Source organism: Gymnodraco acuticeps, unplaced genomic scaffold (assembly GCF_902827175.1).
Source record: "Gymnodraco acuticeps unplaced genomic scaffold, fGymAcu1.1, whole genome shotgun sequence".
NCBI classification, from domain to species: domain Eukaryota; kingdom Metazoa; phylum Chordata; class Actinopteri; order Perciformes; family Bathydraconidae; genus Gymnodraco; species Gymnodraco acuticeps.
The window spans coordinates 558,127-582,809 of record NW_022990652.1 but is presented as its reverse complement, the minus strand read 5'-3'; the positions used below and the strand labels follow the sequence as shown (position 1 = coordinate 582,809).

The following is a 24,683-nucleotide window of genomic DNA, read 5'->3' as shown; positions in this document are numbered from 1 at the left end:
ACTTATTTGAGCCAAACCTAGGTTGTTTTTCTGCCTCAACACAACCAAATGTTATCCATAACATCAGGAATCCAACAGGAATAATTTTGCCTGGCTAATACCATCTCATGTTATTTTAGCCTCATCCAATTGGATGAAATGGATTAGAAAGTCAGTGAGTGTTGAGAAAACGTATTTGCTAAAAAATAGCAGGCCAATCAGTCACGCCCAATCTGAAATTGGCTTGGCGTGAAATGGATTGAACCAATTTTTTTTAAAGAGTCATGAGCCAACATGGGAGCACTATCTGCACCAATATTTCTACTTTTAAGTATTTATTTTAAATCCTACTAACTAACAGACAAACCACAGAAGGTCTGAATGCAATAAAAGATGGCAGGTGTGGGATGACATGAGCGTGTGTGTGAAGGGGTTAATACAGACAAATAGCATCACTGTCACTCTGCAGTGCCTCCCCTGGGCTAACGAGGCCTCACACACACACACACACACACACACACACACACACACACACACACACACACACACACACACACACACACACACACACACACACACACTAATGTCTAGCTATGATATCTCCACGGGCCTCCTTTCATATACAGGATAAATGACTTTTATTTCAGGAAAGGAAAATGTCTCTTCTCCATCGCATCTGCCATGTGTGATTCACAGAGGTTTATTATTAGCTATACGGTCACTGGTGGTCCTGTTACTTCACTCTAATGTTCCTCGCAGTGAAATGAGACCCTATTTTCTTAACAGGCGGTCTGAGGATTTCTTAAGATGTAGCGTTTTAGCATCGTTGTAAAAAAAAACTTCCAAAACAAAGCAAGTATCTGTTTATCAGAGCATAATGTCTTTTAGCAGATGGGGTGGTCCCTTGTCATTTTTCGACTGCTGTGCCCACATGGACTCTGGCCTGGTTAGACCATACATCCTCGCGGCGGCTGTGGGGGCCCCCTCGCTGAACGTGTGCTGTACCCTGTGTGTACACAAGATCTCTGGCCTCGGTGGGGAATGTTTACCCAGCTGAAGTCCAACAGTGTTGAGCTCTCTCTCCGCTGTACTGTACGGAGTGGAGACGAAGTCACTGAGGACACGTCTATTGACCAATTTCTGATTTATGCATGCTTCTCTGGGTTCTTTACAGCCGTATTTAAAGGTTTTAAAAGAACTCTTAACCTCCAAGATATTCATTTGTATATTAATTGCTCACCAGTACCTTGAATGCTGTTTGTTTTTTCTTGCATGGCTCCAACGAAAAATCCCAAAATTGCAAACATACTGTGCTTGAAAAAACCATCCTATCTTAAACACTTTCACTTAAACAGTAATCGATTTAATCGTTTTAAGCTAAAAATGCATGTGTTTGGCTAAAGAAGACTTTGGTCAATATCACAAATTGTGTGAGCGTTTGTAAACTGAATGTTCTTAAATGTTTTGCCTTTGTTAAACGCAGACCCCATTTACTTAAAATCATCACGCTTTTTCAATTTTGGATTCTTAATTCACTGTGGAAGCATGCAGGTAAAAAACCCTATCATTTTGATGATGAAGTATTCTTTTAATGTGTCATTTGGAAAGAGTTTTTCTTGTACTGATGTTTCCTCATCTTAATGCATGCCTCACAAGCACATGTGCATTTCAATCTGAAGCACATTATAGAACGCCAGTGGAAAATATGAAGGTGCAAGAATAGAATAGTCCAACCAGTGGTTTATCCCACCTTCAAATCTCTCAGCCTATATGGAGATGAAATGGACCACATTTTTGTTGCAGGATGCGCTCTGATTGCAAGTCAGAACACTGCAAGGATTTGGAAGCAGGATCAGCAACAGGATCAGCTTTCAAAGGCAAAACTGAAAGCTAAAATAAAGGCTTTCTGTAAATGAGTGACTCACGTGAATGTAGTCAGTGACGGTTATCACTAAGATTTGTCTTTTTCCAGCACAATTTGTCTGCGAAGAAATGTGTAACATTCAAAACACAATGGGAAAAACAATAATATTGGTGGTTCTACTGTCATTTCAAAACAGACCTACGTGGATTGAAGTGTGAATTGGGGCTCATAAGCCAAATCTTATGTAATGTGCTATAGACCTAACAAAAGACTATTGAGTGACAGGTTGTGTGCAATGGTATAGCATGAATTTGACATTATAAACTGTGAATCAGGCACCTGCATTCTGCACAATATGGTCACACAGGGGCGGGTTGGATAATAAATACAAAAGATGAAAAGGGATATAGGACATTCTGAGTTGACATTTAATGCATTTTTGAGAGAAACTACAGATTTTGGAGTGACACAATCAAAATAAGCAGAAAAACTGAGAAATCTTATGCAATATTTGACTACCAATTAAATTGCTTCTATGAATTGAATTCCACTCTTAACCTTCCAACGTGAACACATGCCCTCTTTCAACTCCAGAGAAAAAAAAAAGAAAGCAAATGTTGACTACACCTTCAACCCTTTACAGAGCCATATTTCAGCCTTCAATCTGTCGGCTCCTGCAGCACAGTGGCTCCATCATTGTGCAATAATGCTGGACTCAATCGTAGGTGAAGATGATGCTCTACAGGGACGGTGATTCTCCCCTCCTCCATGATATAACCAGCTTCTGCCAAGCGCAGACGAGATTTATCGCCTCGTCTTTTTAAATGTAGCCAATTTCACTTTAATATGATATTAAAGAATGATGCATGCCTGAGCTTCAGATGTTACCATTGAGGGAGTATTGTCTGGGCGTTGCAGCAGTCTAAACCCAGCAGATACAGCTGATGTAATGTTTAATATTGATAACAGCCCTGAGCGGAATGGGCTCTGATCATTTAGGAAAATATTGTGCGTTTTTTCTTTTTTTAAACTACCATTTGTTGGCCCTGCGCCTGGATTCATGTCATCCATCAGTTGGATTTGATGGGCAGATTTCCACAAAGCTCTTATCACCTCCAATGAAATGAACTCTGCCTGTGAAAACAGAGTGGTGCTGTGCATAGGAGGTGAATGTGCTTACAGTATAGGCGCTTTATTGGAAACCAGGAACTGTTTTCTAGAAATAACCCTTTCCTTTAGTTTTACTCTGTAGACCAGTTGGTAGACCATATCTGTGGTTTTGCATGTTTCAGCCCAACTAATATACATTTGTTTGTAATTTTCCTAAGAAACACAACTATAGATTATTCTATTTAATTTTAACACTGTGCAATAATTAATGAAAGTCAATGGCTGCAATGAAAAGATGGAACTAGAATGGTAGGAGAGCTCATATGGTGCTCCAAATACTCCTCAGATGGTTCCATTTCCTGAGTTTGAATATCATTCTTCTGACTTAAGCGTTTCTGAGCTTTATGTCAAAATGAAAAGGACGCTACAAAGAAGATGAGTTGTTCTTTGTGTTCAAAGTTTTTTTTTAAATTTGTTTAAGTTCTGACGTGAGGGTTTTTCTAGGGAATTTTGCAAAACAATTGCCAATTCTTGCAATAAGATCGAAAGGGAAACATCATTTACATAAACTAACCCTAATCGGTGAAATGACTGGGATCCAATCCAACATTTAATTGGGGCTTTTTTGGCCCATGCCTCAGCCTCCCACTAAGTTTCACGAAAATGGGGCCAATAGTTTTTTCCATTTTCCTGACAAACAAAAAACGAACAAAGCGTAAAATCATAACCATCTTTGGTTGATGCCATAAAACTAATTATATTACTCTGCTGACAGTGATGACCAAAAACATCACATCATCATAGGTAAAAAAGCCTCCACAAAAATGTTCAACAGGAAAGCTTGTATTTACGAAAGGTCCGCACAATTGTAAATTTGAGTATGTGATTTGTATTCAAGGCGCTAAAGCCTCAAACACTGGCATGGTGCTTTTGACAGTTTTCTAATTTTCTAGACATAACAGCCACATTTATGACCATGTGCGTGCTTCTGTGTGTGTGGTGGTCCCTCTTCCTGCTTCTGTGTGGGTCTCCTCAGCGTTCAGTGTGTCAGCTCTTGCTGATTTCCGCAAGGGAAGTTGCCTCAGTGCTATCCTCAGACAAAAGCCCTGACCCTGGGGTTAAGGAATGTGAACCCGGGACTGTGACGATCAAGACTTTCCCCTTGGGGCGGACAATGCTGAACACCTCAGCAAACGCCCTAATGATCTCACAGGCTTTTGTGTTCTTCGTAGCACACCTTCTTCCTTGGACCTCAGTCGTGTCCACATTTGAGTGGAATCAATAAAGACAAACAAAACAGATACATTTAATTTCCTTATACCAAATCGACAATGTGTCTGATAACCTTCCTGAAAAAGTTATGTTCTATTTTGTAGAGATTTTGCTTGACTTTAAATCTTAAAAATGTATTCCAGAGATGTATAAGTAGAAGTAGATAATCAAGTCATGGTTTTAGGTAATATCATTCTTCTGTTTTGTATCACTTTGAATTTAATATCTCAAGTTCTGGACCATTTTCTAGACAAAACAAGAGATTTGAAGACACCACCTATAACTCTAGATAATGCTAATGAGCATTTTCCACAATTCTGACATTGTATTGGCCACATAACGAATGGGAAAAACATTGAGGTGTACATTTATCCGTACATTCCTCTGGATTGGGCAGCATTGTCATTGCCGCTGAAAGAGGCCATAATCGCTTTTATGGATGAGCTTGTTGTGAATGGTCAAAGTACAAAGGAGACCAAAAGGCCCTTGTCTCATTTATCACCCATTTTAAGAGAGGGTGAAAGAGGAGGAGGCTGGCTGTCAAAGCAACCATAGCAGAGAGTGTATATCGTAACGGTGGTCTACCATCCCCTGGGGCCCATACGTAGCATAGAGTGGAGAAAAACACGGCTAAAGAGAAAGAAGAAAGAGAACCGAGCCAAGAGATATTGCAATTAAGAGTTAAGTAGACTTCGAGTCCTCCTCTTGCAGAGGAGTGAGGTGTTGAGAGGAGCCAAAACAGCCTCCAGAGGATTTATATGGATGGGGGTGAAGGGTCAGAACGCTATTAATCATGGTCCAAGTTGAGGATTAAATAACCGGGTGTAGATGAGAGAAACGGCTTGATCGAGGTGTTTAAAAAAGACTGTTCTGTCTGACTTCTATTACAGAGTGAATGTCCATTCGGTGCTCTTCCCTCCCTCCTTCCCTCCCTCCCTATCTACTGAGCATTTACCAGTCAATTAAGTCACTTTTATGGCGCATTTCCACTGCAGCGGGTAGCCCCGTTTAAGCGTCCTTAACCGTCCTCAAGCGGCGAGGCTAGTTTTTGGTGGCCCTTCCATATAGCCTAGTACCGGCTAGCGGGTACTTTTACCCTCTTTTTCCGGACCCATAAAATCGTGGTTCTATCAGACCAGGGCCAGGGCTGAACTAGTGACGTCAACACTCTCGACTGCTGATTGGTCAGAGAGAATCGTCACAAGATCGCGCGCGAGTTCATCCCTAGCGTCGCATATATATCTAGAAGCAAGCTTGCAACATTTTTATAAACAGCATTTTGTAAACGGATGAGCTACAAAAATGGCTACGTCTAATAAGAAAAGCACACCGTGGTCGACCGAGGAGGTGACGACGTTCCTACATCTCATTGGGGATGATCAAATCCAGCGGGAGCTCGACGGAACAACTCGAAATGTGAACAAAAACAAAGCCGATCGCCCCGCCTACACTGCGTTGCTACCCCAGGTCCTAAACTGTAATGGAAATGCGCCACGGCCTCGGACGGCCAGCGAGGCAGCCCGAGGCCTGAGCGAGGACGCTTAAACGGGGCTACCCCATTGCAGTGGAAATGCGCCATTACACACCTTGAAACAGTGCCCAGTCAGACCTAACTTTACTATTTTTTCCCGCACAACTGCCTTTGATCTTTGATATGCCATGCATTGCATTAATTATGTATCTCACCTCAGTACAAATGTGGCGAACACCTTCAAATGCTTAATAGGAGCAAGCTCATCACAAGGGCCTGGAGGATGGCTGCAGGAAGCGTATGTACAGAAAAACCCTACACTTCTCCCATAATGCACTGCATAGGGGATTTTACAGTAGGCTATGGGGCAAAAATGTAAAGCCTGCATATGTTCTCTCCTTCAATCTCAGCCAAAGATGGGACATTTGTTCCTTCTTTTGAAAAATGTGCCTTTTTCTGTGTATGCAAGATGGATGTGGCTTGAGTTAGACATAAACTTTCATGTGTAGAAAAAATATAGCAGCAAGAACAATGACAGAGATCTCATACAGCATCTAATGCAGGGAGATTTATGCAAATCGAGCGAGCCGTGAAGCTATAGCCGGGGGGGGGCTTATGTGAATCTGCAACCAAACTTTTATCCCTCTGCAAAAAAAAATCATATCTTTTTTTGTGCAATGTTGGCAGATCACCGTATGCATTTAGTAAGTATTAGCAGATGTAGAGTGGGGACTTGAAAATGAAACTGTTTAACGTTTTAGCTCGTGTTGGATTACCTTTTTCTCTGTATTACCCAAAATTATTGTTAGGAATGGGTTATGCTTTAGTCTTACTGTAAATCTGGTGACAAGATTGTAAACAAATTGTTTCTACCCTGCTTAGGAAAGATTAATGTAGGTGAGACACCACAAAGACAAGCCCCCATCTTTTTTTTGATGATACATCTGAATCTGTTTAATCTGTTAAACTAAATTGCAAATATGCTGGCACAACTTCATATCACATTCTTGGTTTTTCAATTTCTTAATGCAGATATATTTCTATACTTCTCCAATCAGATCTCCAGTTAGACGTGAGTTTCATATGTGAATTTGACACCAGCTTCTATGAGCTTTTAGAGATATAGGCCAATTGCTACAGTGGTGAAAATGCAGTTGAAACATCTATCTAGAGAGCTAACAGCCCTGCTTCAACAGATGTGACCAGGTTAAAATAACAGGAGATGAGCAGTGAAAAGAATAAGTAGCCTAGCTTCTGCTACACATAATATGGTAGGCTACAACAACCAATACCTTGAGGACATCTGTAGACTTGTAATATGTATGAGGAAAAGCAATGCGTGTTTATATTTTAATCATTTTGCGTGGTTAATTTCATGACGAGTCTATGTGGCGTCGCTGCAGCTCGGCATACGTTGGTGGGAGTACCCCCTGCACAGGTCCCTTTTGCAGTGCATATCCAGTAGTTGGAGTTGTTGTACACACCGGGGCATGAGAGTGAGAGGAGAGGAGCGATAGCGCAGTAGCTGAGTGAGCAAACAGAGGTAGAAACATTAGGTTATCTATTGAGACTTATCACACATCGACCTGTCACCTTTTACCGCTTCGTGCACGGTCTACTTGAAGAGGCGGAGAGAAGCAGCAGCAGCAGCCCGGTCCGGTGTGCTCGAGCAGCCGCCTGTGAGAAACTCCCAAACGCGGTCGTCTCAGCTGGCATGAGCTAACCTACCAGACAGACATGGAAACCAAACCGTTCCTGTCATTGGGTCAGTTTGTTTGTTTAATAACTTGTTCTGTTTGTGATGGTGTGAAACGTGTCTTAGCGCAGTTTTCCTTCTTCTGTGGTGCCTCTTTTTCAATGTTGACTGAAGCGAGTTGCCAAATGTTTTCAACATGTTTGGAGCGGTTAACGAGCTTTACTGAATATTGTTTCCATTTCTTTATTTCATTTAATTAAAAGCAGATACTTGCCCTTTATGTTGCATGTTCTAATTTTGATATTTGAGGTGATGACATATCGCTTTGATGCGGAGTGACATCTAAACTGTGCGCATACCTCGCGTGCGCTGCAGTTAAATGTCATAGTCGCATTAACTTTGCTTAAAACTTTATTTTAATATATGTAGCTCCCGTGAGGAAACGTGCAAACCGAGATACAGTTGTGTGTGTCATCATTTGCTTTCGAGAGGGACTTGATGTAAACACAATTGCAGAAAAAGCAGTTTGAACTTGTACGAGCAGTTGCCTTTTTTAAATAGTTTTTTTAGCATGTTTAAGCTAGATTTAGTGCCGTGTGCAAGTTGTATGAGTTTTAGTCACCTGGTATGCTACAACGTTGCTTAATGTTAAAGATATGTATGGACGCCTTTGTAAAGCTTTTTGTTGTCTTTTACGTGACTTTGTTTAACTTACTTCCGTTTGTCCTTGCATGTGTTGCTGAGTTGTTTGAAAATGTGCTCAAGTAGCAAAATAAATGTCTATAAAATTGTGCTCAAATGAAGCTGCTTGACTTGTTGAGGACAGTCTGAGTTTCTCTCTTGAAACTAAAGATTAAGTAAAAAACAGGTCACACTGGTGTCGTTTCTGAGCTTTGTGTGGATACAAATAATCAATGTAACTACGAAAAGTCACAAGCTATGACTTATTTGGTGATTTGACATGTTTAGGAGGGGCAGGAACTTTCACATTCATTTTTCATGCCTACTTTCCCAAAAAGTAAAGACTTACAGCAAAAATGGGGCATTTACACATCTGCCACATTATCAAATGGTAACATGTTTGAATTTCCAGAGAAAGTTCAACAATAATCTACATAACATATGAATGACTGTTTTGCAACCGTTAATCTTATTTGCCAAATCAAATTTTTGTTAAGGGCTCCCTTCAAATTCCACTTTAAACACACAGTGTCACACAGCACACCACACTGTAAATTATTAATGCCGAGCTGCTACTGTGAGTTTGTCAAAGTGAACAGAGCAGACCCTTGTCCCCTGCAGCACAGATACAACACAGAGCTGCAGGTCGACCCTGTTATTGTGTCTGCTTTTCTTTTATGAGGGCGTCACATTACACCTCGACACGTATCATCAGCTGCCTGTATGCACCGTGGAGATTCACTGGGACTTCTGAGACGCCGGGGCCGGCTTTCTTCTGTTACTGGGCCATGCTCGCTGACACCGTCGCCCCACAACGCCCTTTTTGTGGCTTCCCAGAAATACTCACTACACACACTGACGGGCTGTTATTACAGGTGCAACGTATTGTGTGTCCGCGCCGAAAGTGATTCAAGTTTCACTCGGACTAAATGTACACCAGAGTAGCTCATGCGGACACTTGACAGCAGCCTTATCTATGGTTGGTGAAAGGCTCAACTCTTAATTGTTTTAAATGACGAGGAACACTTTCTTCCAGCAGTGTTGGATCTCATCTTTCCCTCCCAGCTATGCAACATGCTGTGTCAGCAGCTTTTTCATCGCATAATCTGTGGGTCCTTAAATCTCCATTTATATTTAAACTTGCTCCATCAAAGGTCCACTTTGAGTGCTGATTGGTAATTGCCACTTCAAGGACGCCGCTATCTGCAGAGTCCTTGCACGTATCGATTAGCCGCTCACTCAGTGTAATAATATGTCGTGCTGCATTAGAAATTCTGACATGCAACTGTTTGAAATGGCAGTGGGTACGTTTTACAATTATGGATCTATTGTTGGACGTAATGACGACACCCCGCCACCCTTTGGCACGGTTATGCTCAGGACTGTATGGTGATGTGCGGCCTTCATTTCTGACATAAAGCTATGAAGACTGAAGGGATGACATTGAAAGGAGAATGTGTCCTCCTGTCAGAGCAATATGAGGCGGATCATAACAGTGTGTCAGTGGAATACACAGTGTTACTAAGGAAAGGAAAGCAGAGTTTTTTAATTTGAGGAGAAAAGCCTGTAAGTCAGTCAAATTGGAATTTATTTGGTTGATTGTTATGCTGGCAATATGACATTTCCCCAGTTGAAAGATCACATTTCTGGCTTTTATTGAATTTAACCTTATCCAATTGAGGGAGCTAAGGATTGTTTTGATCGTAAAGCTGTCGGAGACAAATTCACAACACATGACTACAATTGTACAGGCGTCATTTAATCATAAATGTATGATTGAAACATGTTGCGTTCCGAAGATCTTTGTTAAAGAGTGACATGCACAACTTATTAGAAAACCAGTTGTTCTCTCATGATCACTGATTCACATTTGTTTGATGCAATTTAAGCTACAAGACTTTCTTTGTTGATGGTTTGCCACTAATTTACTATATTGAACACTTACTTTTACCACCCGCTAAAGAGGTGTGTGGTGCCTTCTGTTTGGGGGAACATGCCCAGCACACACACACACACACAGACAGACAGACAGACACTCCCAGAATCAATGAAGTTCATGGTCTTTGATGAGAAAGTGAGTTTCATGGCGGTGTGTGTGGGAGAGAGACATTCCTTTTCTGGCAGTAACTCAGGAACAAAGGTATTACAGGGAGAGGGTGTGTGTGTTGCCGGGAGGGGTGTGTGTGGTGGGAGTGAGCTGGTGGAATTACACCGCCGAAAGCATTTGGCCAAGTTTGTCTTTTTACGGCCGTCCAGTTTTGTGTTCCTGATGTGATGCTTTTGCTCCCCTTTTGAGAAAAGGGGGCTGCAGCTGTCATTTTTATTGGAGGAGTTTTATAGCGAGACTTAATGGCTTAAAGTGACAGCTCTCTCTCCCTCTCCTTTCTCCTTTTTTTCTCTCTCCCAATCTCACCCACGAGGCCTTTTACTCAAGCAAATCAAAGGCAATGTGCCTTCCATGTGCCCACCCTCCACTTTCCCACCCCTCACCCCTGCCAAAGCAAACTGTACGAGAGAAAAAAAAAAGATTTACTCTCCAATTACGAACACTGCGAGTGTGTTTTTGTAATTACAGTTTACTGCACTCAAGTGTAGTGTTTTTTTTCTTCTTCACGGAATAATGTCTCTGCTGATCATTATAAAACATTGAGCGTTTGCTTCAGTCTCTCCCCTCTGCACTTGTTTATGTGCTGAACATCGTACGAATCAGAAAGCGCCAGAAGGGGATCTCGAATCATGCCACGACTAAAAGACTTGTTAATTATTTGTGTACGGCGCTCCTCGCTCGCAGGAGGTCTTCATTGATAATTGCCACTCTGAACTTTGCACCTCAAACCTTGACCTCTGCTCCTCGTCTGCTCGATCACTTCAGGAATTTGCCTTTGGCGTTGGATTTCTTGTTAAAAGTGTTTAATGACAGTAGTAGTTTCCATACGTTTTTGTCATTCTTTCTATCTGTTCCTTTCCTTTCTTTTAATCGTGCATCATTCCCTCTGCATCTAGATCCGTCATTTGTAGTCATTTAAATTGGTGTTGCAGCAAAGGATAGTACAAGTAGTCTCTAAAAGAGAAGACCATGGCCAAGGTGACATCACTGCTAATTCAAAGGATTTCATCTCATATTCACAAAAGCTAGTTGTTGGCATTGGACATCTCAAGTCCCTGACCCTGCCAATAGCGAAACATATAAAACACTAAAGACATAAAGAAATAAGTAAAATAATGAATTGTAATTTTATCTGACTATTTGCCGCATGTCATCCCGTCTGTCTCCCCGTTTTAATTCTGTCTCTACACTAAATCAAATCGAATGAAAATGTTATCTGATCCCAAAATATTTACAAAAATATAAAACAAAGAATAAAATGGACTGCTCATTCTTAAAAATCAAATCAAATCAAGTTTTATTCATATAATAATAATAATACATTGCATTTCAAAGCGCTTTTCCAGGTGCTCAAAGACGCTTTACAGTGGTGATAAAACATGATAAAATAGAATTTAAAAGTTATTAAAACAGCAATACAGCATAATTCACAGATTAAAAGCCAGTCTGAAGAGGTGTGTTTTGGTCAGTGTTTTGAAAGTGGGGGGGTCAGTGCAGTCTCTGATGTGTTGTGGGATATATAGCACATTTATAAACGATTTTTGGTCGAGACAAAGTGCTGTACATATAATAAAAATAGCCTATAGTAGAGACACTTTACAGCAAATACAACAGCACAGATTGCTCAAAAGCTAGATCCAAGGATTGTTTGACATGTTTTGCTTGGGGATAGTCAATCAGCAGTCATTTACACTCACACTAATTTTCTTTGGCAGTAGCTTGGTTGTTGTTGCGCACATCTTTGAATTATGCGAGCACCGTTAGTCTCCGGGTGTATTGCGGATCCTCCCGAGTGTCTGAATGTCTTGTCTGAGGGCTGGCAGTATTCAGGGTGCGTACAGCCACTCTTTTTGAAGTGGGGAATGTAGTCTCTGTGGGGATTTGAACAGATCAAACTCATAATTCGCAATGAGAGGAAGGTCGGTTCGCCCTACTCCAGCAGCTTCTATAGAGCAGACGACTGAGAAATAAGGGCAACACTGAGATAGATAGACATTATAAGAGATGGAAATAACTACATTAAAGCACAGTAAAGAAAATCAGTAGCTGTCAGAGGCTAACTACCCTCTCCTCTCCTCCGCAATCCTCAAGTTGGCATGTTTTCAATAATAAAAATAACTGTCATCTCTTCATCTACGATCAGGGTAATGCAGGAAAATATCTCGGCGGTTATGATGTGTTTTGTAATTAAGTTATGAGCGTGCATGCTTTGATGAGTACTCGCTGGTGGTGAAGGATGACGAATCGAGCGCATCTCAGATACGCCATGCTCCTTCATGTCATTGTATTTCCTTTATGCCCACATTTCGTCCTAATTACAATTGGCCCCGATGAGAGCCGCAGATGTAAACAAAAATAAATAATTGATTTCCCTTAAAGAAGGCACATGGAAAAATGCAGCAACAGTAAAGAGTATTTCCCCGCATCCGGATGATCGGTCGCCGATTAAACTACAGTGGAGCATCGCTTTACGTGTTGTAATAATATGTATCTGTTACACTGGTGGCGATATCATCAGTGTATAGAGCATGATCAAAAGCCGGAGTGTTGCGTTTGATGTTCCCTCGGAGAAAGAAGAGGAATGAAATCATGGGCTCCAACTGCAGGGTTGTTTTAAATATAGCTGTGTATTCAGGTGTATACACACAGCACTCTCTCTTTCTTTTACACCCACACACACTGTGTGTGTATGTACATGTAAACACTGGCCACCACAGCAGGAACAGAGCAAGGTAATTAAGAGTCTCGCTGCTCCTTCACAGTTTCTCTGCGAGGTCACCGGGAATGAGAGATGGTGTCCCAATGTGCCTTTATCCCCCCACACCTCCTCCACCACCACCACTACCATCACTGTCGCTGCCGTTAAGTTTGTCTGTCACCTCGACAGATGCGAGGGGGGGTGGTGCTCCCATGCGCTGCTGGGCACATTGCCACGGGTATCCCACAGCATGCAAACACCTCGGGTATGGTGTGTGTGTGTGTGTTTGAGTGGGTTTGGGTGTAAGCAGAAGGCAGGAGCTTTGGGAGCAGAGGGAAGGTGATGTTCTTGTACACCTGTGTATATTGACTGTATATATTTGGCATAGTAATTGCTAGCTGCCATTTGTTCAATACCCATGATTAAATGCTGTATGTACAGTAGGCTACGTGTGCTACAGAAACGCATAATAGTGTTTTTGAGATTAAAGTAAAGCAGTTTGGATAAAGCAAGATACATGATGTTTCTACTAATGCTGTAGCTTGCACTGTTACATGGAAGCGTTGGCATTATTATCAAGGTGATGTCAATCTTGAATGTTTTTTAATTTATGGAAGATTTTTAAAATAAATTCTCCACTCAAAACGCACTCTGGATGTCCTCCATATTTCCTTCCCCAGTCAGATAGCATTTTTTAATGGCAAGTAAATTAGATATGTTCCCAGTGAGCCCCCCTCATGCAACCACAATACCAAGACCAATCACAACTTGGAGTTGAAGTGTTGTTATTTCTTCTTCACGGAGAAAGAAAAACCCATTTTCATTTCTCTAAAGAAGAAATAACTTAACTTCAACTCTGAGTTGGGATTGGCCTATACGGAGGATTGCCACACAGAAAGGTTTTATACCCAGAGACTAACTTACTTGGGAACAGCTATCATTTAAAGTATTCTTGGACATAATTAGACACAGTGGCCCATGGGCACAGAACACAAGTTCATAATAGCCATTGACTCAGTTCTCTAAGGTTATGTTTTTACACTCATCTTCAGGAAACAGCCGATGTGATAATAACATTTGTCACTTTTTCCAGCATTGACCAGATTAACCGTGATGATTTAAAACATGTTTTGATCCATGAACAGCAAGAGAAGGTTATCTGGAGAGATGTTTTGATAAGCCAGAGACTGTAAAATGGCATTAATGATATCATACTTTTGATTCATTAAATGTGTAATGTAATCACAGCTCTGATGAGATCAGCTACAAATACCGTGGATTCTTAGTTTCCTTTATTCAATTTGTTGAATTGTTGAATTTATCCACTTCCTGCAGCTATTTTCTTCCCTGCTTAAGAAGCTCAACAAAAGTCCTTTTCTCTACTTTGAACACTTCTTCACCTTAGGAGCTCTAGCTAAGATGCTTTGTGAACTGCTTTTAATTAGGATTTAAAAATAATATTATATAAGATGTTTTTATACTTACATTTAAAAAGGCCAATGTTTAGGTGCCATAAACAGCTGCGATCAATGAATACCCTGGGCCTTTATAGCAATCATAACTGCAGAGAATTATTACATTGCCAATGACAACACTTATGCAGTAGCTACCTTTTATTGTGGTCCTGTTTCTATGGTTACTGTTTTGTTCACCATATGATTGTCCAGGTTTAAGGTTATCATATCTGTATTATCCTCTGTCCTGTTGTTCAGTAGCCTTGAATTGCAGTATAACCGTTACACAATCAAAGTGATTTCTTCAGTTTTCTTGCATGTTGCCTTTAGAGTTCTTTGTTATTTCCCTTTCAGTGTTGCCCTCCTCAGGTCAAGGGTTATAGTTCAAGATCCTTTAAGAGCACGCTATGAATATGCAGTGCATTAAAAGGTTTTGTTCCACTTTCACGTCCTTCTGCATTTGTATACTTTTCACAATATCTGCTTTTGCAGAACGATAAATTGTCGTATTATTTTCATTTTAAGAACCACCACTCGTATCATAACATTGTAGTATAATAGCATAGAAATGCAAGTACATCCTTTCAAGGAGCAAGGAACTTTTATTTCTTAAAAGATATTCAGACAAAAAAAAAGATAAATGATACCAGTCGTGTATCATGTTACAACGGCTTGAACTGCGGCGATGGCTACGTAACTTCAAATGATGGCAGCACTGATCGAGGTTTTCTGTCACTGTCGAAGTCATTTTATTTTCCATGAATTCATCTTTAAACACTGCCAGAGCTCATACCATGTTCCCTTCAGTGTTTACTTCCTGTCCCGCTCTGTGTCTTTTAACGTCTTTTTCTCTTCAGCCTTTTTGTTGTTCTTGCAACAGCTGAATATCCAAATTGACCAATCAGAATAGATTATTCAACTTAACCGTTTTAATAAAAGTCAATAGCTCAATCATCGTTACAGGCCTCGTTACACGGTTTTAACTTCTCCAAAGTATCTCTTTTCAACCAGCCTGTAAGATAAGAGGTTACGACTTCAATTATGATGAACAGAAGATCCATTACAGGAGCCACAAACACTCGCAATGACAGATAAGATGCAGGATACCAAGGGATGTTAGCCGATATAAAAGTATTGACATGGGTCATCTCAGAAATGGATAAAAAGCAATCCGCATAAGGAGTTTTCACTTTCACATTATATTCACAATTTACCACGCATGAAAGAAAAAAGATTATTTGTAAGATAACAGGGTTCCTCTGTGGGTTTTTCCTCTGCCTGCAGTTGAGAGGGAGTGATTAACTCTTTGTTGACGCCTCCAGGCCTAGCATGATCGTACATCCGCCCAGACTGTGGCCCCCTCGGCCTCAGCACACACACACACACACACACCTGTATGCATGTGTACACACAGGCACACATGCCGAAAGTCTGCTGCACGGAAGTCTGGAGGGCTTTGCCACCTATGGTTACACACCTTGCCGCGGCCGTCTGGTTTTAGGAATGTTCTCAACGGTCGGGAGGGTGTTTAAGCACAGAGGGGGAGGGGCTTCGTATCTGGAAAAACAACACCGGCAACATTGGAACATCTTAGTCTCGATGGTCTCGATATAGTAGATGAACATGTCTTACTGAGCTATGTAAACAACTGAAAGTCAAATGTATCTGAGACGTTTGTAACCGAGTGACGGCGCTTAGATAGACGTCTGTTCCCTCCCTTCCTGTGCCCACAACATCCAATCTATTTGAGTTTTATTGCCCCTTAAGGGAAATTAGCTTTTGCAGACAGGGTGTGCAGTAAAACCACAAAGAGCCTTGCTATACAAAGCAATAAGGCCACATAATAAGACAACAATACATATGGAACCCAACTTAACCATGGCAAGACCAAAATGCATGGTATCAAGGTTTCAGATATTAAAACATTAAAGATTGGAGGCCTTTTATTTGTCATTTGCAAAGTGGCTAAAGCGCAGTTTTGGCAATGGAAGTATTATAATAGAAAACATTTAAGACTGAATTTGTATTAATTCAGTACAATAAATATATATAATTGTCGTGTGTTCACCACCCTTTGTAAAGTTTTACGGTTGAAGGCTTTGCAACTGCATACCAGGCCGCAAATAACTTTGTGTGTATATATAATTTGATTAACTAAACCCCACTACTTAATAGATACTTTAAGTAGGATGGCTGTATAGATGCAGAAAGCGCCTTAAGCATTGACTGGGTTAAATGCTCTTTTATTTTGGTTATAGAATTTGTAAACCTGCTTATGAGAGGTATAAAACCCTGCATTGTGCCCCTAAGGACAATGTTCTCAGAGTAATGGGATTGCATACATGGCGGTTACATTCCAGTGTCTTTTCCTTTCCTCTTTCACTCGATATAATGAATTTAGCGCAGATGCCACCGTAGCATGTGCACAAGTCTGTCGTTTGTGTTGTTTCTGAGAAGAAAGTTGAGTAACTAGACTGACAGAGACAGGCAGGCGCGCAGGTGTCGGCCATGTCTTTGTCATCAGCGCTCTGCATACCAAAGTGCTGACAGCGTGCCTGCGTAAAAACGGCTCCGACAAGTTCAAGTGTCACGTTTAGGATGCTTTCTTCTGTTTCAGCCCAGAGTGGGAAACAGGAGAAGGCTGCAGATTAAACGCGACTGATCTGAAAGTTCAGTTGTTGGCGGAAAACGGCCGTTATTGGCAGGACTGTGTGCAGCTGTGTGGGTTTCACTGTGTGAGGCGGTAAAGGCGGAAGCTGGCTGATTCATTATTGAATTGTTTGTTTGATTGTAATCAATTTATCATTTAATTGATTTAATGGCAGGAAGAAAGATGATAATTCAATTAATTGAGGAGCTTAACCCCCATCATAAAAGTTGTTTTTTTGCTTTTTTTTATCAACAACAAAACAGCTTTGTAACCCGTGCAGAGCAACATACAGAAAGAAATACGTCCTCCAATTTTTTTTAAGAATAAACCAAATAAAACAACAACAATATGACTAAAGAAAACAATGATAAAGAATAAAATGAGGAATACAATTTTAATCCAAAAAATATAATAATAGTATATATACTAACATGTATAATAATATATATAATAACAATTAAAGAACAATACAGACACACAATTAAAGCTTGCAATTCTTACATTAAAATGATTTATATTTTTAAACGCGCATCATCAAAAGAGGCTTTAATATAAACCAAATGTAAAAGTCATTTTCTTGGCAAATGGCATGAACAACGATTTAATAATCAAAGATGAAAGTTGATTAGCACTTTAATGATCTACTGGAGATTTAATTTACCGATTGTTTCAGCGCGAGGCACGTTTTTATCAGTCAGAAGGGGTATGTGTATACGCTCGGGCATGCATATGTGTCAGCGTGTCCTATACAAGCCTGCACATGTCCGCTTTTATGTGCCATGCGCACAACCATCCGATGCCACAACATGTATGTTCTGAGCCGCCGGTGGTGAGGGTGGGGAGTCCCCCCCGGCACACTGATTCATGTGGCGGTGTATCTGCAGCAGCGCAGTTTAAGCAGCTGAGAAGCAGTGCACTGTCTGGGAGAGAGGTGGGGTGGCTGGGGGGATCAGGGGTTGTGGCTGGGTCATACTCTGTGAGAGAGGTGAGGACGAGGCAGAAGTGATGGAAAACAAAACAGGATCATTGTTGAGGCTTGCAAAAAAAAAAAGGAAGCAGGAAGCATGTTGTTTTCATTTGGGTTTTGCTTCACTGTGTGCATGCTGGAGATAATGTTGTTGGCATTGGGTGTGCGGTTTCTTTGTCTGTCTTCTTTTATTCTTATTTCTTTTCCATTTTTGGTCTAGATTCCATATGTGTGATTAGTGGTGATCAAAACTGGTTAAGCAACTAAAGATTCTTCTGAAATGAAGTCTATAAAGTAGTGAAACATGGCTTTAGGTTCTCATAGTCAGACATCTTCACAATTTATGTAAAATCTAAAGAAAATCAAATGTTAACTTAACTAATAATAGACACATATATGAAAGGGCCACTATATAAACGGAATTCTAGTCCATAAAATTGAAGAAAAATAATTGCCTTTTAATTCTCAGAGTCCAAGATGGCATCTTCAAAATTGATATAGAATTTTAAAAAAAAAAAAAAAAAAAAAAAAAAGAGATTTTTTTTCTTTACTTCTAATACAAAATAGATAAAAGCAGCAACCCCTTTTTATATATATTTTTAAAGGAGAGGAGAAGACAATATTATATATCAAATTGGGGAGGACACGCCTTCAAACCTGGGTCCTCCCGACTGGGACTGAGCCATCGTATATGCATGGATTTTTTTCCTCATCACATCAGCGCAGCTATTGTTAGTAACACAGTTAATTGTTAATTGATCCAAAGAGCGATAAAACAAGGCGAGTAATCTCTCTCTCTCCAACACACTCTCACACACACACTCTCATACACACACATGGGCAGTAGAAAATGAGAGTGGATGTTTATTACAGGATCCTAGTGGATGCTAAGGCGCCCTGGGGGCTATTAAAGCCCTCACTTAAAAGGCACTATCAGTGAACACTGATGTGGAGGGGCTGTTGGGAGGTAGAGGGGGCTTGCAGAAAGAGAAAGAGAAGAAAGATAAGTCCCTGAAATGGCGAGCAGAAGGAGGGAAGAAACAGAGCGAGCACATCTGGATTGCCTCAGCAGAATATTTGTGCAACATCTGGAAAAATTCCCTGGAATTTAAGGGTCCCCTCCTTTCATTTCACTCGTTTTTTTTCTCCTTCTTTTCACTTCTTCTTCGTCCTGCTCTCTGCATCTTCAAAGTCTCCTACCCCCGGTGCGGCAGCCACGTAAATACTCCTGTAGTAATGCACGTTGAGAGCCCTTTGCAGACTTTATAGCGGGGCATAATTGGGCCCATGTGACCAACTTCCCCATTTGTGTGGGCTAATTAAGTGGCACAGGAGTGAGAGGGCACCCGGCTGTGGACCTAGACTCAGACCCATTCCAGGGCCAAACACAACCCCTCATTAAACACCGGAAATCAAAGTTCCTCTACTTTCTTCAGACTTTAAATCTAATCCCGACAAATAACCTCTTAGTTTTTACCTCGAGTATAGCATGAAAGAGCCAACAATTCAAACACAAACAAGCTACCTTTGTGCGACTTCAAAAAGGACCTTTGTTTTTTTTGTTTTAGTTTGTTGTCGCTGAAAAGCATGTACACAGTGTTTTCACGAGCCTCTCTTTGAGGTGTGAAGTCCCAAGAGAAGTCTCAGCATTGGATCAACACCATCAGTCGATTTGTATCACTCAGGGTTTCACAAGGTGCGTTCATGTACCTCTCAGAACATTACAGATGTACGGCGAGGCTTTTGTCCGTCTCTGCAAGCGAGATCACAAGCGTGTTATCATCAGCCGGCGTTCATTCGAGGTTTCAGATTGAAGACGTCTTCTGTGTCTCACCTGGGCGAGGCTCCTGGTGGGTCGGCAGGTGCTGGCAGGCAGGTAGCTTACTCAGAGCGCAGCGGTACATGCTAATGTGGCGACTGCGCTGATCAAAAGAGATGCTTCACATGAAGTCTCCCTCTGATGGGCTTACTGATGCCGGAGCCCCCCCCTCCCACCCCCCGATCCCCCTGAGAGCTACAGTAGGGCAGGGCAGCGATCAGAGGGAGAAAGATGGGAGGATGGGTTGAGAGGGATGGAAGGAGGAGGAGGGGAAGAAAGAAGTGGATAGATGACGGTGAAACAGCGAGAGAAGTAGAAAGGAATCCAAGGATCAGAATCAGAATGTATTGCCAAGTAGGTTCAACACACACAAGGAATTTGTTTTGGTTCAAATGCAGCATACACAAACACAGTAAGAAGAATTCATTTGTGAGACATTTAGCAATTTTAAAACGCTTTAAAAGCATATTTATTTCAGTATTTTGAAATTCGTTAGTATGAAATATACACAAAGTAAGTATAATACGAATATGAGAAATGACTCAAAATTAAAATATGTGCAGTTTATGAGACTTTAAAGTGGAATAGCTGGAATAACTATTTTAAAATAAAAATAAATGTTTACAAGAATTGTTAAGCAAGTACAATACGAATGTGAAAAATTACTATAAAGAAATAAATGTTACAGTATAATAGCAGTTAAGGTGGAATAGCTGGAAAATGTAAAGTTTAAAGTGGAATGATCTTACACAGTATTGTGCAAGGTTTGCAGAATATAATATGAGTAATATTATTATAATAATAATACATGTTATTTAAATTGCGCTTTTCCTGGTGCTCAAAGTGCTTTAATATGAGAGGTGGGTCACAGTATGTATGTTAACAGAACGCACATAATATTGAGTCAGTGTCAGTGGGGGTCCCGGGCCTTATTTATGAGGCCAGGAGCTTCTAGTAAGGCACTATTATTGTGTGGTTATTACTGAATCCATAAAGAAGTTAATCATCAGCAAACATATTAGATTTATCACATTTTGTAAAGATAAAATGCAAAACACTCACACGTTTCCTGTCTAATTTCCCTCATTATGTGATATCTGAGTGAGGATGCACACATGCTGTTTCAGTTGGTCTATCAAATCAATTTCTATGTGGACACCAAGCTGATTTTTTTACCCATGTTGCTATGCAGTTGGCCTACATCTTTCCGCATGGCTGTACAGACAAGTTGGACTCCTCTCTAGGAATGCTGATGTGGATGATACAGTCTGCTGTATGTGTGGGACGTCAGCTTACAGAAGTACAGAACAGTGGTAACCCATTTACGAGGATGTGTGCTAATGAGTCAGTCTGGGCTGGCATGTAACAGTATTTCTGTCTTATTTGGAATTAAAGAAAACATTTTAAGTTAAGTAATGTAAATACTGATTGCATTAAATTAATGTAATCGTATATTTAGCAGGGACAATGCACATCAATGAACACTTAAAACAATAAAATGTGTCAAGCGTAAATATGCCAGATTTAGCTTTGAGCTAATTTCCATCCGCAGTTCCTCACATAAAACATTTAAGAACATGACATTTTACAAACATAGCAAAAACAAATACATGATATGCAAAAAGAGCAAGAGCAGCATATACAAGTATGTATCACATGGTAATACAATATAGCAGCAACGACATATTACGGAAAATACATTTTGTCTAAAAGTGGTCCGTCTGCGGTGGACTTCACACATTACTTGAAACATGACTTCTATACCACATGTTCTTGTGTACCATTAGTTGTTTTTAGACATATTCTTCTTACATTTTCAATCCATTACTGCAAAAATGATGGAGCCAATGGTGGTTGAATCAAAACAAAATCCAAATAAAACATTTAAATGTAAATATTTTCCTTTCATGGAAACTGTAAAACCTGAAAATTATCATTTTCACATGAATTCCAGAAACATTTAAACTAATACACAACAGATTTGGAGAGAATTTGCTATGGCTTCACAAAATAGCAACATTTTGGAAGCTTAAATCCGGAAATGTTGGGACTCAATGACTTAAAAAGTTATTTGTCTAAAAATGGTCAATAAATCGATTGAATTGCAATTGTCTCAGCCCTTGAAGATACACATACCTACACAAATATGGCTTTACACAATCAAAAATCTATTGAAATGCAAAACGAGTATTACTATCATTCTTAGAAAGAGGTACCTCGTCTCTAGGCTTTGCACTTAAAATCAGATTATGACATTGTGGCTCTTGCTTCCTTTAAAATGTGAATCTGATAGCCTGAGGGCCGTGTAACAGACACAACCTCTACACCGCGCTGCACTGTGAAACATTTTCCCTGTGGCTTTAGGTTAGCGTGTATGCAGTCATTTATGTATGGCCCTGCAAAAGGACCTTGATCCAAATTAACTCCGTTGTTTTGGACCCCTTGTTTTTTGAGAAGACGCACCATTTCTCAGCTCTAAGCCAATATGACGGTCTGTCTCTCTTGTTCAGTAATTGTTATTTGAGATAAGAGCTTTTGCCCCGGGCGGCAGATTCAGTATTTTTGGAACAGTCTCATGCTTGGCTGGCTCATCGCATCTCGTGGCATCTGCAGGTGGATGTGCAGTGATGTCATTGATAACATTTTCGGAGAAGGAATATGCCACTAACCCCTTGAAAAGGTGCCTCACCTCTCGACCTGGACCTCGCTGCGCTATCAAAATAAACCGGATTCTTATTGCCGTAGTTATTTGGTTTCCATGCACCCGAAGGCTTCTGCTCTCACTCCTGGTCTACACTGTAAAACTTCAAATAAATCTCTCAAGGTTAACCAAAGGATTTTATATATTCCCTCATAAAGGCCTCACATAAATACCATGTGATATTATTGTTTACATTTGAGGCAACAAGACGGTCATAAATGGTAAGTTCAGGGACTGCACACACAGCTAGAGCCAAACTCTGGGAAAATGAGCAACGTCGTTGACAGAATTCCCTAAAAAATGTGTTACAATTGCAGTTTTCATGTAGATATCAGAAAACATATCTGCATCATTAACTTCCCATCAGTCCATTCCTGTAAGCCGGAAGGAAGAACGAAGGATAGCCATGTCATATAAGGTCGCCTGTAGGGCTGCTCAATTAATCGTATTTTAATCGCAATTACGATTATGGCTTGCAACAATTACGAAAACAACGTAATCGAAATAAAACGATTATTTTTTTATTATTATTATTAATTGTTTTTCTTTTTATTAATTTCTTTTTTTATTGGTTTTTCAGTTGAGTTATACTTAAAGTTCAGGGTAATCAACTGTTAAAAACATACTGTTAAAAAAAAATGTCTCCAATAAATTGATGTTTTCAAAGTAAATGGATAATCGTTTTTAATAATCGTGATATCAATTATTGACCCAAATAATCGAGATTATGATTTTTGCCATAATCGATTAGCCCTAGTCGCCTGTACATAATTTCACCCTTGTTGTTCATGTCTGCAGATCTGGTCATCATTTCAGCAGCTGCATGCTTTATCTGCACTCTAAACCCTGTGATCTAAATGCGCTGTGCTGGGCCCTGTGACCCTCAAAGCTGGGGGGTCAAGAGAAGAGCCACGTGTTGGTCTGGACCCTCAGTCGCATTATATCACATCCACTGGCTCAGATTCACGGGGGATTCTCTAATTAGACAGATTTAAATCTAGTACTACTTGTCGCATATCAAACACTGTAAATCTGTGTGTTTACTGGGTTTGAATGATTGATATTCGTGCTGCTGTGAATCCTGAGGTAGATGGTCGTCCTTCAATGGGAAGATCGGTGGTTCAAACCCAAGCACCTGGAGTCAACATGTCTATGTTGGTCAAGATACTTAACAAAGTTGAAAAGTTAGTTATTCAGAGTGTACAGCTGCCTCTGTATGAATGTGTGTGAATAGGTCAATGCTGATTTGAGGGTGCTTTGAGGGGTTGTAAAGACTGGTAAAGAGCTATTTAACTCTATTTCCCATAGTCCTCATTTAATGTGACTTCAGGGGGGGTTATGAGGGCCATTTCTCAAATCCGAAGAAGAACGGTTGCAAAATAACAATAGTTTTGATAGGATACTGTGTTTTCATGCGAATAAAAAAACATCACAACACACTTTTGCTGTCACTTTGCAAGAAGTTAAAACATGTGACATCTCTAACTTTGTAACATTCTCTGTTCATTTGCTTACTCCGAGGATAATGGACAGTGCATGATACAGCCATTAGCCCGTCACAAAGGAGCTATCTCATTCTGTACGCGTGTTCCCTCCCTGTTTTGATCATTTTCATGCTATCTCATTCTTGGGCTTTGTTTCCTGTCTCAGAGGGAACGGCTCGCTCAAATCTTTAATGCTCTCCCGTTTTTGTGCTCGCTTAAAAATCCTAGCTTCCAACCAGAACACGGCGTAGCGTCACACTCTCTACGCCGAGCCTCATCCCTCGTAGAATGGGGAAATCATTTATAAAATGAAAAGTACATTTGTTGTGTAAATGACCACACGCTCTAGGATATTTAATCCTGCCTGCAGTCGATCCCAGTCATGTGACTTGACCTAGTTTTGTCTGCCTCCCTCTGTCTATCTCTCTCTCCTCTTTCTCTCAGTCTCCAAGTGTTCTCTTTTCCTCCGTCCCCTTCACTCTTGTTTCTCCCCCTTATTTCCCTCTCTTTTCTGTTCCCTTTCGTTCTCCCCCATGCTGTCTGCTATCTGTATTTCCTTTTCTTTTTTATGACTGGTCCAAGGATTTGTCTTTTTTTTCCTCCTGCTGGGTTTAAATCTGTAATTACTTGTGGCCAATAACTCTGTCCTTGATTATAAACTGAATACAAACCAGTTTAAAAAATAAACGTCATATAAAGGAAGTGTATTAGTTACAGCAAGATATGTTGT

The 24,683-nt window shown here is 40.5% G+C and overlaps 1 protein-coding gene across 2 annotated transcripts in view; it reads left to right on the top strand.

The window, feature by feature from the left end:
• The first annotated feature begins 7,153 nt into the window (after positions 1-7,153).
• rxraa (retinoid X receptor, alpha a) overlaps positions 7,154-24,683 on the top strand; it is a 97,480-nt gene continuing 79,950 nt past the window's right edge. For both annotated transcript variants that reach the window (XM_034229490.1, XM_034229489.1), the window contains exon 1: positions 7,154-7,461. In XM_034229490.1, coding sequence (XP_034085381.1) covers positions 7,434-7,461 — 28 coding nt within the window. In that variant the 5' untranslated portion in view covers positions 7,154-7,433. The remainder of the gene's footprint in view (positions 7,462-24,683) is intronic.